This window comes from Oncorhynchus mykiss, chromosome 26 (genome assembly GCF_013265735.2).
Source record: "Oncorhynchus mykiss isolate Arlee chromosome 26, USDA_OmykA_1.1, whole genome shotgun sequence".
In the NCBI taxonomy this organism is placed as follows: Eukaryota; Metazoa; Chordata; class Actinopteri; order Salmoniformes; family Salmonidae; genus Oncorhynchus; species Oncorhynchus mykiss.
Genome location: NC_048590.1, coordinates 1487682 through 1502203, shown reverse-complemented (window position 1 = coordinate 1502203; position 14522 = coordinate 1487682). Strand labels below are relative to the sequence as shown.

The window sequence follows — 14522 nt, the reverse complement described above, 5'->3', positions numbered from 1 at the left end:
CACCGCTAATTAGCTAGCCATTTCACATCCGTTACACTGGCTACTGCACCACCGCTAACTAGCTAGCCATTTCACATCCGTTACACTGGCTACTGCACCACCGCTAACTAGCTAGCCATTTCACATCCGTTACACTGGCTACTGTGTAACGGATGTGAAACGGCTAGTTTAGTTAGCAGTGTGCGCTAAATAGCGTTTCAATCGGTGACGTCACTTGCTCTGAGACCTTGAAGTAGTAGTTCCGGCTTTTGCGGCTTTTGTGGAGCGATGGGTAACGACGCTTCGTGGGTGATGTGTGCAGAAGGTCCCTGGTTCGCGCCCGGGTATGGGCGAGGGGACGGTTTAAAATTATACTGTTACATTGATGCTGTTGACCCGGATCACTGGTTGCTGCGGAAAAAGGAGGAAGGTCAAAAGGGGGGTGAGTGTAACGGATGTGAAACGGCTAGTTTAGTTAGCAGTGTGCGCTAAATAGCGTTTCAATCGGTGACGTCACTTGCTCTGAGACCTTGAAGTAGTAGTTCCCCTTGCTCTGCAAGGGCCGTGGCTTTTGTGGAGCGATGGGTAACGATGCTTTGTGGGTGTCAGTTGTTGATGTGTGCAGAAGGTCCCTGGTTCGCGCCCGGGTATGGGCGAGGGGACGGTTAAAAAAAATTATACTGTTACAACTGCACCGCCGCTAACTAGCTAGCCATTTCACATCCGTTACACTGGCTACTGCACCACCGCTAACTAGCTAGCCATTTCACATCCGTTACACTGGCTACTGCACCACCGCTAACTAGCTAGCCATTTCACATCCGTTACACTGGCTACTGCACCACCGCTAACTAGCTAGCCATTTCACATCCATTACACTGGCTACTGCACCACCGCTAACTAGCTAGCCAATGTATTCAAATTCACATCCGTAATTTTGTTTAAGAGCTAAGACGGATGTAGTCAGTATAAGTATTTGTTCAGCACTTTTGAAATGTACAGCGACAGAATTCAAAACATGGCCCGTTCTTACAGTATTCTCCCTGTACACCAAGTCAGAACCGTAGGATAAATAAAGGGGGCGTATGAGTAGACAATGAAAGCTCTTACAATTCTCGATGATGGCATTTCTCTAAACAGACTATAGGCTACATGTGCACCACCAAGTCAGAACAGTAGGCTAACTTATGAGGGGGAAGGGACATATCTCCCTGGCATATTACATAATTTTTGCAGCAGCATTTAATACCATTTTGGACGTACATTGTTGTGCTGTGCTCACTTGAACAGGAAGGTGGCACAGCGGTTCTTCTTGTGGGCAAATTTTGTCATCAAAGTCTGGCATTCTCTAGATTGATGGTGCTTTCAAGATAACTGGGAACGAAAAAATGTATTAAAGGTTGAATCATGACGTCAGTGATCTTCAGGTCGGAGCTCTAGAAAGAGGCCTGAGTTCCCGAGTTGGATTGAAAGCGTATTTTTCCAGTCTGAGCTCGTTTTTTTCCCAGTTGTCTTGAACTCACTGAAGTCAGTTCCAAGTTTACACTTGTTTTGAATGCGGCAGAAGTTGTACTAGGTTGACAGTGTGGCCAATGTATTCAACCTTTTCTGGCCCACAGTGTTACATGTGACTGTTTATCCTTTTAAGCTTGAAAAAGAAACCCTTAAACCCAGATTTGGACCACACACCCTCTCCACTGAGTAGCAAGCTAGTGATTGCTTTGCAACACTTGCAGTTAGCCACTGATCAAATCAAATTGTATTTGTCACATGTGCCGAATACAACCTTACAGTGAAATGCTTACAAGCCCCTAACCAACAATGCAGTTTTAAGAAAAATAAGTATTAAGTAAAAAATAGACCATAAAAAAATGTATTAATTAAAGAGCAGCAGTAAAAGGTTCCTTCCAAATCACCCATTGTTATATTTGCGATTTCCAAATTCATGTGTAATGTTAATGTCCAATGGCCGATGAGCACCAATGTTTTTTTTATCTTATAATTTCTCGACAAGGTTTGAAAAGGATTTGCCAATAGATTGTTGATTTGTGACGATGGCCGCTTGTCTATCTTGCTAGCTAAGATTTTGAAAGTCCAATTAAAACTGCTGTAGATATAACGTGATTTGATGTCACTTTATTTGCGGCCAATGACTTTGAGCCTTCTTGGATGGGCACTTCTAAAATAAATCTATGGCAGCACCCAAGGGGCTTGAATTTTCAAGCTCTCTCTGTAGATTTTGCGCTGACAAAGTGTCCCGATGAGTGACAGAAGTGAGCCAATCACGGCGCAACTAGAGTACATTACTAACCACTACACTCTGTATTTTCCACTGGCTGCCCCTCCACCACAGAAAGCACTAAGCTAGGCTGAAACATCTGCATTTTGGAGATGCCATACTCAAGAAAGCAACCATGTTTGTATGCGGCTTTATTAACTCAAATATTATTATTTTTTACATTGTTTGCAAACTGATATGTGACATGTATTTATGTAAAAAATAACCTGAAAAACGTGTATTTTTTTTCTGAACGGGTGGGTCTCAAAACAGGTGGTGCTCACCTGCCCTGAATGACAGGCCACCACTGAGTATATGTGACCAATATATGCATATCTGTTTTCATGTGAAATCCATAGATTAGGTCGAATTAATTTATTTCAATTGACTGATTTCCTTATATGAACTGTAACTCAGTAAATTGGTTTAAATCGTTGCGTTTATATTTTTGTAAATAATTGTACAAATTTTCATAATTATTAATTTACCAAGTATACAGGATGGAACTTTTATTCTGACGGATTTCAAAAAAAATCCGCGACCCGGAAGTAGTTCGTTTTTGTTGCCTGTTTCACGGCGGTGTAAATAAACAATGCAGTTTGTTTGGCCGAAGAAGGTCTGACTGAAACATTCTGCTGTCATCGAGGCGCAGGACTGAAATCTGCTTCAAGCCGAATAGAGATTTCATTACTTTTGGAGTGGAGTGAGTCGGTGAGTTTGCTACATGGTAATGATAATGCTAACTAGCATTATCATTAGCTAGACGAATGTCAGAAGGCCGCTTTGCTACCAATGCAAAGACGTTTGGATCGGGGTGTTGTTCTCCTTGGGACGAAGGTCGAACACAAGCAAACTTCAGATTTACTGTTGGCATTAGCAAGAAGTGATAGTTATCATTGAGCCAGCTGATCAACTAACGTTAGCTAAAGTTCGCTAGCTAACTGTAGCTTGTTTGAAAGACAGTACGAAAGTTAGCTGTGGTACCTAGTACCTAAGTCTGCATGCTTGCTAATGTGATCCTCCAGGCCTGTTGTGTTCTGATCCTCCGGGCCTGTTGTGTTGTGATCCTCCAGGCCTGTTGTGTTGTGATCCTCCAGGCCTGTTGTGTTGTGATCCTCCTGGCCTGTTGTGTTGTGATCCTCCAGGCCTGTTGTGTTGTGATCCTCCTGGCCTGTTGTGTTGTGATCCTCCTGGCCTGTTGTGTTCTGATCCTCCTGGCCTGTTGTGTTCTGATCCTCCTGGCCTGTTGTGTTCTGATCCTCCTGGCCTGTTGTGTTGTGATCCTCCTGGCCTGTTGTGTTCTGATCCTCCTGGCCTGTTGTGTTCTGATTCTCCAGGTTCCTCCAAGCCATGCACTGCAGCTGTGTATGGAGTTCCAGGGCTCTGTCCCCTGCCCTGCTCCCTAGGCTGCTGTCCCATGCAGGATGCTGGGCTCCGGGGACCAGGCCTAGGGGTATCTGGAGCTCCCCTCGGAGACTGGCCTCGGCTGTAGAGACCACGCAGCCCATCCCCCTGCCCAGCCAAGCCCGGGTGGTGATCTGTGGAGGGGGCATCGTAGGGACGTCTGTGGCCTATCACCTGGCCAAGCTGGGCTGGACTGAGATAGTACTATTGGAGCAGGGAAGGTAGGAGAGGCTAAATTATGTGGTCTGTTTACAAGAGGGGGGTGCATGTTTCCAGAACACTTTATCTGTGGGTAGGTGGACAATATATCATGATTTCATGAGTTCATTGTTTTACTGGGCTTGTCAGGGGATGGGAGACCAACACAGTGAAAACATGGACTAGCCTACGAGACCTTATGTAATCAATGATAACATCTAGAAATCACAAGGAACCATGGTCTTATGTCTCATTACTCACCCTGCTGGGTTGTGGTCCTCTGTGTGTGTGATCTACTGTGTGGTCCTCTGTGTGTGTGTGTGATCTACTGTGTGGTCCACTGTGTGTGTGTGTGATCTACTGTGTGGTCCTCTGTGTGTGTGATCTACTGTGTGGTCCACTGTGTGTGTGTGTGTGATCTACTGTGTGGTCCTTTGTGTGTGTGATCTACTGTGTGGTCCTCTGCGTGTGTGATCTACTGTGTGGTCCACTGTGTGTGTGTGATCTACTGTGTGGTCCTCTGTGTGTGTGATCTACTGTGTGGTCCTCTGTGTGTGTGATCTACTGTGTGGTCCACTGTGTGTGTGTGTGATCTACTGTGTGGTCCACTGTGTGTGTGTGTGATCTACTGTGTGGTCCTATGTGTGTGTGATCTACTGTGTGGTCCTCTGTGTGTGTTAGACAGGGGGGAAAGTAGATGGCATTTCTTACAGTTATAGGATCTACTGTCTGTGTAATTGCGGATCATAGAATCCCATAATGAATCCCTATGAATTATTGTGATCTCATGGGCCTTGTAAGGATTGGGCATCTCACCTGTATTATGCATGACCTTTTAATGAGCCATTAACACAACCAGTCATGATGTTTTCATCTGATTGTCTAACAACCTTGTGTAAATATTTATAAAATACAGGCAAATCACGTTTTTCACTGCACTGAGCCTTTAAATAGTGGTGAAATAGCTGACAGTTTTCTTGGCATCTTTGTTTTAGTTATTGTGATAGGCTCACGGTTTACCCGGTACGGCGTACCCCCACTATTTAGTGAACCGCCTTACTTTCACCCCTAGTGTTATAGCCTCAGTGCTGGTACCACCAGGCTGGGTGTTAGGCTGCATGCTGGTACCACCAGGCTGAGTGTTAGGCAGCATGGCTGGGTGTTAGGCTGGGTGCTGGTACCACCAGGCTGGGTGTTAGGCTGGGTGTTAGGCTGTGTGCTGGTACCACCAGGCTGGGTGTTAGGCTGGGTGCTGGTACCACCAGGCTGGGTGTTAGGCTGGGTGTTAGGCTGGGTGCTGGTACCACCAGGCTGGGTGTTAGGCTGGGTGTTAGGCTGGGTGCTGGTACCACCAGGCTGAGTGTTAGGCTGGGTGCTGGCACCACCAGGCTGGGTGTTAGGCTGGGTGCTAGGCTGGGTGCTGGCACCACCAGACTGGGTGTTAGGCTGGGTGCTGGTACCAACAGGCTGGGTGTTAGGCTGGGTGTTAGGCTGGGTGCTGGTACCACCAGGCTGGGTGTTAGGCTGGGTGCTGGCACCACCAGGCTGGGTGTTAGGCTGAGTGTTAGGCTGGGTGCTGGTACCACCAGGCTGGGTGTTAGGTTGGGTGTTAGGCTGTGTGCTGGTACCACCAGGCTGGGTGTTAGGCTGGGTGCTGGCACCACCAGGCTGGGTGTTAGGCTGAGTGTTAGGCTGGGTGCTGGTACCACCAGGCTGGGTGTTAGGTTGGGTGTTAGGCTGGGTGTTGGTACCACCAGGCTGGGTGTTAGGCTGGGTGTTAGGCTGGGTGCTGGTACCACCAGGCTGGGTGTTAGGCTGGGTGTTAGGCTGAGTGCTGGCACCACCAGGCTGGGTGTTAGGCTGGGTGCTGGTACCACCAGGCTGGGTGTTAGGCTGGGTGCTGGTACCACCAGGCTGGGTGTTAGGCTGGGTGTTAGGCTGGGTGCTGGTACCACCAGGCTGGGTGTTAGGCTGGGTGTTAGGCTGGGTGCTGGTACCACCAGGCTGGGTGTTAGGCTGGGTGTTAGGCTGGGTGCTGGTACCACCAGGCTGAGTGTTAGGCTGGGTGCTGGCACCACCAGGCTGGGTGTTAGGCTGGGTGCTGGCACCACCAGACCGGGTGTTAGGCTGGGTGCTGGTACCACCAGACTGGGTGTTGTTGTCATTTCTCTGTGTGCTAGGCTAGGTGCTGTACCTAACCATGTTGTTGTCATCTCTCTGTGTGCTAGGCTAGGTACAGCTAACCATGTTGTTGTCATCTCTCTGTGTGCTAGTCTGGGTGCTGTACCTAACCATGTTGTCCTCATCTCTCTGTGTGCTAGGTTAGGTGCTGGCACCACCAGGCTGTGTGCTGGGATCGTCAGCGTGGCCAAGCCCATCTCTATTGAGTGTAAAATGGCTGACTACTCCAACTCCCTGTATGAACACCTGGAGGAGGAGACTGGGGTCAAGACAGGTGGGATGGACTTCTACACTATGACTAGCCTGAGTTCCACTCCATTTGTACTAACATGCCTACAGTACGACTCTAGCCTGAGTTCCGCTCCATTTGTACTAACATGCCTACAGTATGACTCTAGCCTGAGTTCCGCTCCATTTGTACTAACATGCCTACAGTATGACTCTAGCCTGAGTTCCGCTCCATTTGTACTAACATGCCTACAGTATGACTCTAGCCTGAGTTCCGCTCCATTTGTACTAACATGCCTACAGTATGACTCTAGCCTGAGTTCCACTCCATTTGTACTAACATGCCTACATGCCTGGAACTCAGACTAGCCTGAGTTCCACTCGATTTGTGCTAACATGCCTACAATATAACTCTAGCCTGAGTTCCAGTCCATTTGTGCTAACATGCCTACAGTATGACTCTAGCCTGAGTTCCACTCCATTTGTACTAACATGCCTACATGCCTGGAACTCAGACTAGCCTGAGTTCTACTCCATGTGTACTAACATGCCTACACTATGACTAGCCTGAGTTCCACTCCATTTGTACTAACATGCCTACAGTATGACTCTAGCCTGGTTTCCACTCCATTTGTGCTAACATGCCTACAGTATGACTCTAGCCTGAGTTCCACTCCATTTGTGCTAACATGCCTACAGTATGACACTAGCCTGAGTTCCAGTCCATTTGTGCTAACACGCCTACAGTATGACTCTAGCCTGAGTTCCACTCCATTTGTGCTAACATGCCTACAGTATGACTCTAGCCTGAGTTCCAGTCCATTTGTGCTAACATGCCTACAATATGACTCTAGCCTGAGTTCCACTCCATTTGTACTAACATGCCTACAGTATGACTCTAGCTTGAGTTCCTGAGTTCCACTCCATTTGTACTAACTCCTTATCAGTGAATGTCTCTGGAAGCTGGTTAGTTTGCCTCTCCTGCTCGCTGTAGTACAGTTCCAGTCTGTTTCAACGTACCTCAATGGGTTTATGAACATGTCTTTGCTGTGTGGCCTGTCTTCTGATTGTGTTTTAGCCAGTTGTTTTGGTTGTTGAATCAATTATTATATATTATCTATGAGGTCATGTGACTGGCTGTATCCTACCAGTGCTTCCCCCTCCTCCTCTCACATGCTGTTTCAGTTTGTGTTTCAACACAGATTTACCAGTGGTATTTAGTCTTGTATAAACACATATTTACCAGTGGTATTTAGTGTTGTTTAAACACAGATTTACCAGTGGTATTTAGTCTTGTGGAACAACAGATTTCCAGTGGTATTTAGTCTTGTGGAACAACATATTTACCAGTGGTATTTAGTCTTGTGGAACAACAGATTTACCAGTGGTATTTAGTCTTGTGGAACAACAGATTTCCAGTGGTATTTAGTCTTGTGGAACAACAGATTTACCAGTGGTATTTAGTCTTGTGGAACAACAGATTTACCAGTGGTATTTAGTCTTGTGGAACAACAGATTTACCAGTGGTATTTAGTCTTGTATAAACACAGATTTACCAGTGGTATTTAGTCTTGTGGAACAACATATTTACCAGTGGTATTTAGTCTTGTATAAACACAGATTTACCAGTGGTATTTAGTCTTGTATAAACACAGATTTACCAGTGGTATTTAGTCTTGTGGAACAACAGATTTACCAGTGGTATTTAGTCTTGTGGAACAACAGATTTACCAGTGGTATTTAGTCTTGTATGAACAACAGACTTACCAGTGGTATTTAGTCTTGTATAAAGACAGATTTACCAGTGGTATTTAGTCTTGTATAAACACAGATTTACCAGTGGTATTTAGTCTTGTATAAACACAGATTTACCAGTGGTATTTAGTCTTGTGGAACAACAGATTTACCAGTGGTATTTAGTCTTGTGGAACAACAGATTTACCAGTGGTATTTAGTCTTGTATAAACAACAGATTTACCAGTGGTATTTAGTCTTGTAGAACAACATATTTACCAGTGGTGTTTAGTCTTGTGGAACAACAGATTTACCAGTGGTATTTAGTCTTGTAGAACAACATATTTACCAGTGGTATTTAGTCTTGTGGAACAACAGATTTACCAGTGGTATTTAGTCTTGTAGAACAACAGATTTACCAGTGGTATTTAGTCTTGTGGAACAACATATTTACCAGTGGTGTTTAGTCTTGTGGAACAACAGATTTACCAGTGGTGTTTAGTCTTGTGGAACAACAGATTTACCAGTTGTGTTTAGTCTTGTGGAACAACAGATTTACCAGTGGTATTTAGTCTTGTGGAACAACAGATTTACCAGTGGTATTTAGTCTTGTGGAACAACAGATTTACCAGTGGTATTTAGTCTTGTGGAACAACATATTTACCAGTGGTATTTAGTCTTGTGGAACAACAGATTTACCAGTGGTATTTAGTCTTGTGGAACAACAGATTTACCAGTGGTATTTAGTCTTGTAGAACAACATATTTACCAGTGGTGTTTAGTCTTGTGCCAACATCCAGACAGTATGGCAGGGCGTTGCCTTGTGTGGTTTAACACGAGATGACTCATGACTTGGCAGTCCTGATGTGTGTGTGTGTTTGTTCCAGGTTACGTGAAAACAGGCTCTCTATGTCTGGCCCAGAATCAGGACCGTTTCCTCTCCCTGAAGCGCCTGGCATCCAGGCTGAAGTAAGTCCCTCCCTAACCGCCTTTCTCTTCCCTCCCTAACCTGACCCTGCCTCTCCTCTGGTCTGAATTATAGCTCAGTACTCTCTCCTCTGGTCTGAATTATAGCTCAGTATTCTCTCTCTGGTCCAGTCTCTCCCTGACCCTCTCCTTTGGTCTGAATTATAGCTCAGTACTCTCTCTCTGGTCCAGTCTCTCCCTGACCCTCTCCTCTGGTCTGAATTATAGCTCAGTACTCTCTCTGGTCCAGTCTCTCCCTGACCCTCTCCTCTGGTCTGAATTATAGCTCAGTACTCTCTCTTGTCCAGTCTCTCCCTGACCCTCTCCTCTGGTCTGAATTATAGCTCAGTATTCTCTCTGGTCCAGTCTCTCCCTGACCCTCTCCTCTGGTCTGAATTATAGCTCAGTACTCTCTCTGGTCCAGTCTCTCAATGACCCTCTCCTCTGGTCTGAATTATAGCTCAGTACTCTCTCTGATCCAGTCTCTCCCTGACCCTCTCCTCTGGTCTGAATTATAGCTCAGTACTCTCTCTGTTCCAGTCTCTCCCTGACCCTCTCCGCTGGTCTGAATTATAGCTCAGTACTCTCTCTGTTCCAGTCTCTCCCTGACCCTCTCCTCTGGTCTGAATTATAGCTCAGTACTCTCTCTGGTCCAGTCTCTCCCTGACCCTCTCCTCTGGTCTGAATTATAGCTCAGTACTCTCTCTGGTCCAGTCTCTCCCTGACCCTCTCCTCTGGTCTGAATTATAGCTCAGTCCTCTCTCTGGTCCAGTCTCTCCCTAACCTCTCTCCTCCTCCCTCTCTCCTCCCTTCCTCCTCTCCTCCCTCCCTCCCTCTCTCTCCTCCTCCTCTCTCTCCTCTCTCCTCTCTCTCCTCCTTCCTCAGTGTGATGGGGATCCCCTGTAATGTGATCAAACCCAAAGAGGTGTCCAAGCTCCACCCCCTGGTGAATATTCATGACCTGGTGGGGGCGCTCCACCTGCCGGGGGATGCCGTGGTGTCACCGCCTGACGTCAACCACGCCCTCGCCACGGCAGCAGCCGGACACGGTGAGACAGTAAAACCAAGGATGGACTATTGTTCGGCTTGCAAACCAAAAATTCCCAGGTTTTCCAGAAATCCTGATTGGATGATTCCAGATTTCCTGCTTGTTCCATCCTGATTTGGGGGAATTTTCCAACTGGGATTTCTGGAAAAACTGAATTTTAGGAAAAATCCTGCAATCCTATCTGTAGTGGAGGTTTCAATAGAAAGTTACAACCATGTGGTTTCGCCATCAGTTAGAATGAAGCCAGAAAGCAAAGCTTCTGGAGGGAAGGGCCAAGGTGTGGCCTGCCAAGGTGTGGCCTGCCAAGGTGTGGCCTGCCATGGTGTGGCCTGCCAAGGTGTGGCCTGCCAAGGGCCAAGGTGTGTTCTGCCAAGGTGTGGCCTGCCAAGGTGTGGCCTGCCAAGGTGTGGCCTGCCAAGGTGTGGCCTGCCAAGGTGTGGCCTGCCAAGGGGCCAAGGTAAGGCCTGCCAATCAGAGTGAGGTAGTCGGTGCCCAGGGGGCATCTCTTTGGCTAATTTGACATCATGCTACTCCAATCAAACGAACGATGAACTATTGATAGTGTTTGTCATGTTTGATCACATTGTACCTTTCTACATGAATACATGTACATTTGAAGTTGGAAGTTACACTTAGGTTGGAGTCATTAAAACTTGTTTTTCAACCACTCCACAAATGTCTTGTTAACAAACTATAGTTTTGGCAAGTCGGTTAGGACATCTACTTTATGCATGACACAAGTACATTTTCCAACAATTGTTTTCAGACAGATTATTTCACTTACAGTGAATTATATCACAATTCCAGTGGGTCAGAAGTTTACATACACTAAATTGACTGCCTTTAAACAGCTTGGAAAATTCCAGAAAATTATGTCATGACTTTAGAAGCTTCTGATAGGCTAATTGACATCATTTGAGTCAATTGGAGGTGTACCTGTGGATGTATTTCAAGGCCTATCTTCAAACTCAGTGCCTCTTTGCTTGACATCATGGGAAAATCAAAAGAAATCAGCCAAGACCTCAGACAAAATAATTGTAGACCTCCACGAGTCTGATTCATCCTTGGGAGCAATTTCCAAATGCCTGAAGGAACCACATTCATCTTTACAAACAATAGTATGCGAGTATATATCCTATATCGACATAACCTGAAAGGCCGCTCAGCAAGGAAGAGTCCGCTCAGCAAGGAAGAGGCCGCTCAGCAAGGAAGAGGCCGCTCAGCAAGGAAGAGGCCGCTCAGCAAGGAAGAGGCCGCTCAGCAAGGAAGAAGCCGCTCAGCAAGGAAGAAGCCGCTCAGCAAGGAAGAAGCCGCTCAGCAAGGAAGAAGCCACTGCTCCAAAACCGCTATAAAAAAGCCAGACTACGGTTTGTAACTGCACATGGGAACAAAGATTGTACTTTTTGGAGAAATGTCCTCTGGTCTGATGAAACAAAAATAGAACTGTTTGGCCATAATGACCATCGTAATGTTTGGAGGAAAAAGGGGGAGGCTTGCAAGCCGAAGAAGACCATCCCAACCGTGAAGCACGGGGCTGGCAGCATCATGCTTTGCTGCAGGAGGGACTGGTGCACTTAGCAAACTAGATGGCATCATGAGGATGGAAAATTATGTGGATATATTGAATCAACATCTCAAGACATCAGTCAGGAAGTTAAAGCTTGGTCACAAATGGGTCTTCCAAATGGACAATGACTCCAAGCATACTTCCAAAGTTGTGGCAAAATGGCTTAAGGACAACAAAGTCGAGGTATTGGAGTGGCCATCACAAAGCCCTGACCTCAATCCTATAGAAAATTTGTGGATAGAACTGAAAAAGTGTGTGCGGGCATGGAGGCCTACAAACCTGACTCAGTTACACCAGCTCTGTCAGGAGGAATGGGACAAAATTCACCCAACTTATTGTGGGAAGCTTGTGGAAGGCTACCCGAAACGTTTGACCCAAGTTAAACAATTTAAAGGCAACGCTACCAAATACTAATTGAGTGTATCTAAACATCTGACCCACTGGGAATATGATGAAAGAAATAAAAGCTGAAATAAATCATACTCTCTACTATTATTCTGACATTTCACATTCGTAAAATAAGGTGGTGATCCTAACTGACCTAAGACAGGGAATTTATACTAGGATCAAATGTCAGGAATGGACATTTGGAAAAACTGAGTTTAAATGCATTTGGTTACGGTGAATGTAAACTTCTGACTTCAACAGTTAACCATGTTCTGATCTCCAGGAAACCAGATCCATGAGCTCACCACAGTTAACCATGTTCTGATCTCCAGGAAACCAGATCCATGAGGCACCACAGTTAACCATGTTCTGATCTCCAGGAAACCAGATCCATGAGGCACCACAGTTAACCATGTTCTTGATCTCCAGGAGTCCAGATCCATGAGCTCACCACAGTTAACCATGTTCTGATCTCCAGGAGTCCAGATCCATGAGCTCACCACAGTTAACCATGTTCTGATCTCCAGGAGTCCAGATCCATGAGGCACCACAGTTAACCATGTTCTGATCTCCAGGAGTCCAGATCCATGAGCTCACCACAGTTAACCATGTTCTGATCTCCAGGAGTCCAGATCCATGAGGCACCACAGTTAACCATGTTCTGATCTCCAGGAGTCCAGATCCATGAGCGCACCACAGTTAACCATGTGATGATGGAGAAGGGACATGTGACAGCGGTGGAGACGGACAGAGGAGCCATCGAGTGTGAATACTTTGTCAACTGTGCAGGACAGGTGAACCTCTATCCATTGTGTGTGTGTGTGTGTGTGTGTGTGTGTGTGTGTGTGTGTGTGTGTGACTGTAAATGACATGGCGTCTCTCCCTCCACTAGTCTTTAGACAGTTAACAGCTAGACAGCTCTCTTCAGCCCAACTGATCTGTAAGGTTTCAGAACGCGTTATGAATGATAGGATGGGTCCTATTTAGTGCACTAGAATAAGGAACCATTTGGGACACAGTCATGCTGTATATGAAGTGTTGTAACTGGCTGTCTCTGAGGTTTCTAATCTAAATACTCTCTGGGTGTAGGAGCTGGGCCAGTGAAGTGTTGTATCTAGCTGTCTCTGAGGGAGCTGGACCAGTGAAGTGTTGTAATCTAGCTGTCTCTGAGGGAGCTGGGCCAGTGAAGTGTTGTATCTAGCTGTCTCTGAGGGAGCTGGACCAGTGAAGTGTTGTAATCTAGCTGTCTCTGAGGGAGCTGGACCAGTGAAGTGTTGTAATCTAGCTGTCTCTGAGGGAGCTGGACCAGTGAAGTGTTGTATCTAGCTGTCTCTGAGGGAGCTGGGCCAGTGAAGTGTTGTAATCTAGCTGTCTCTGAGGGAGCTGGGCCAGTGAAGTGTTGTATCTAGCTGTCTCTGAGGGAGCTGGACCAGTGAAGTGTTGTAATCTAGCTGTCTCTGAGGGAGCTGGACCAGTGAAGTGTTGTAATCTAGCTGTCTCTGAGGGAGCTGGACCAGTGAAGTGTTGTATCTAGCTGTCTCTGAGGGAGCTGGACCAGTGAAGTGTTGTAATCTAGCTGTCTCTGAGGGAGCTGGGCCAGTGAAGTGTTGTAATCTAGCTGTCTCTGAGGGAGCTGGACCAGTGAAGTGTTGTAATCTAGCTGTCTCTGAGGGAGCTGGACCAGTGAAGTGTTGTATCTAGCTGTCTCTGAGAGAGCTGGGCCAGGCCAGTGAAACCAGGGTGTCTGTTCCTCTAAAAGTGTTCATATAATAGGGGGTTATGAATGCTATATGATATGTTATAACTGTCCTATGTATGTTCTACAGTGGGCGTATGAGCTGGGCCAGGCCAGTGAGACCAAGGTGTCTGTTCCTCTCCATGGATGTGAACACTTCTACCTGCTCTCCAAACCTCTACCAGAGCCTCTACAGCCCAGCACCCCAGGTGAGACTACCTCCTCTCAGAGCCTCTACAGCCCAGAACCCCAGGTGAGTCCACCTCCTCTACAGCCCAGAACCCCAGGTGAGACTACCTCTTCTACAGCCCAGAACCCCAAGTGAGACTACCTCCTCTACAGCCCAGAACCCCAGGTGAGACTACCTCTTCTACAGCCCAGAACCCCAGGTGAGACTACCTCTTCTACAGCCCAGAACCCCAAGTGAGACTACCTCCTCTACAGCCCAGAACCCCAGGTGAGACTCCCTCCTCTACAGCCAAGAACCCCAGGTGAGACTACCTCCTCTACAGCCCAGAACCCCAGGTGAGACTCCCTCCTCTACAGCCCAGAACCCCAGGTGAGACTACCTCCTATCAGAGCCTCTACAGTCCAGAACCCCAGGTGAGACTACCTCCTCTACAGCCCAGAACCCCAGGTGAGACTACCTCCTATCAGAGCCTCTACAGTCCAGAACCCCAGGTGAGACTCCCTCCTCTACAGCCCAGAACCCCAGGTGAGACTACCTCCTATCAGAGCCTCTACAGTCCAGAACCCCAGGTGAGACTACCTCCTATCAGAGCCTCTACAGTCCAGAACCCCAGGTGAGACTACCTCC

The 14522-nt window shown here is 46.9% G+C and overlaps 1 protein-coding gene across 1 annotated transcript in view; it reads left to right on the top strand.

Annotated features, from left to right (window-relative positions):
• Positions 1-2818: 2818 nt before the first annotated feature.
• LOC110513655 (pyruvate dehydrogenase phosphatase regulatory subunit, mitochondrial-like) overlaps positions 2819-14522 on the top strand; it is a 38357-nt gene continuing 26653 nt past the window's right edge. The window contains exons 1-7 of the mRNA XM_036964280.1: positions 2819-2968; positions 3595-3882; positions 6181-6314; positions 8890-8971; positions 9854-10017; positions 12643-12764; positions 13797-13914. Of these exons, the coding sequence (XP_036820175.1) occupies positions 3608-3882; positions 6181-6314; positions 8890-8971; positions 9854-10017; positions 12643-12764; positions 13797-13914 (895 nt within the window). The 5' untranslated portion in view covers positions 2819-2968; positions 3595-3607. The remainder of the gene's footprint in view (positions 2969-3594; positions 3883-6180; positions 6315-8889; positions 8972-9853; positions 10018-12642; positions 12765-13796; positions 13915-14522) is intronic.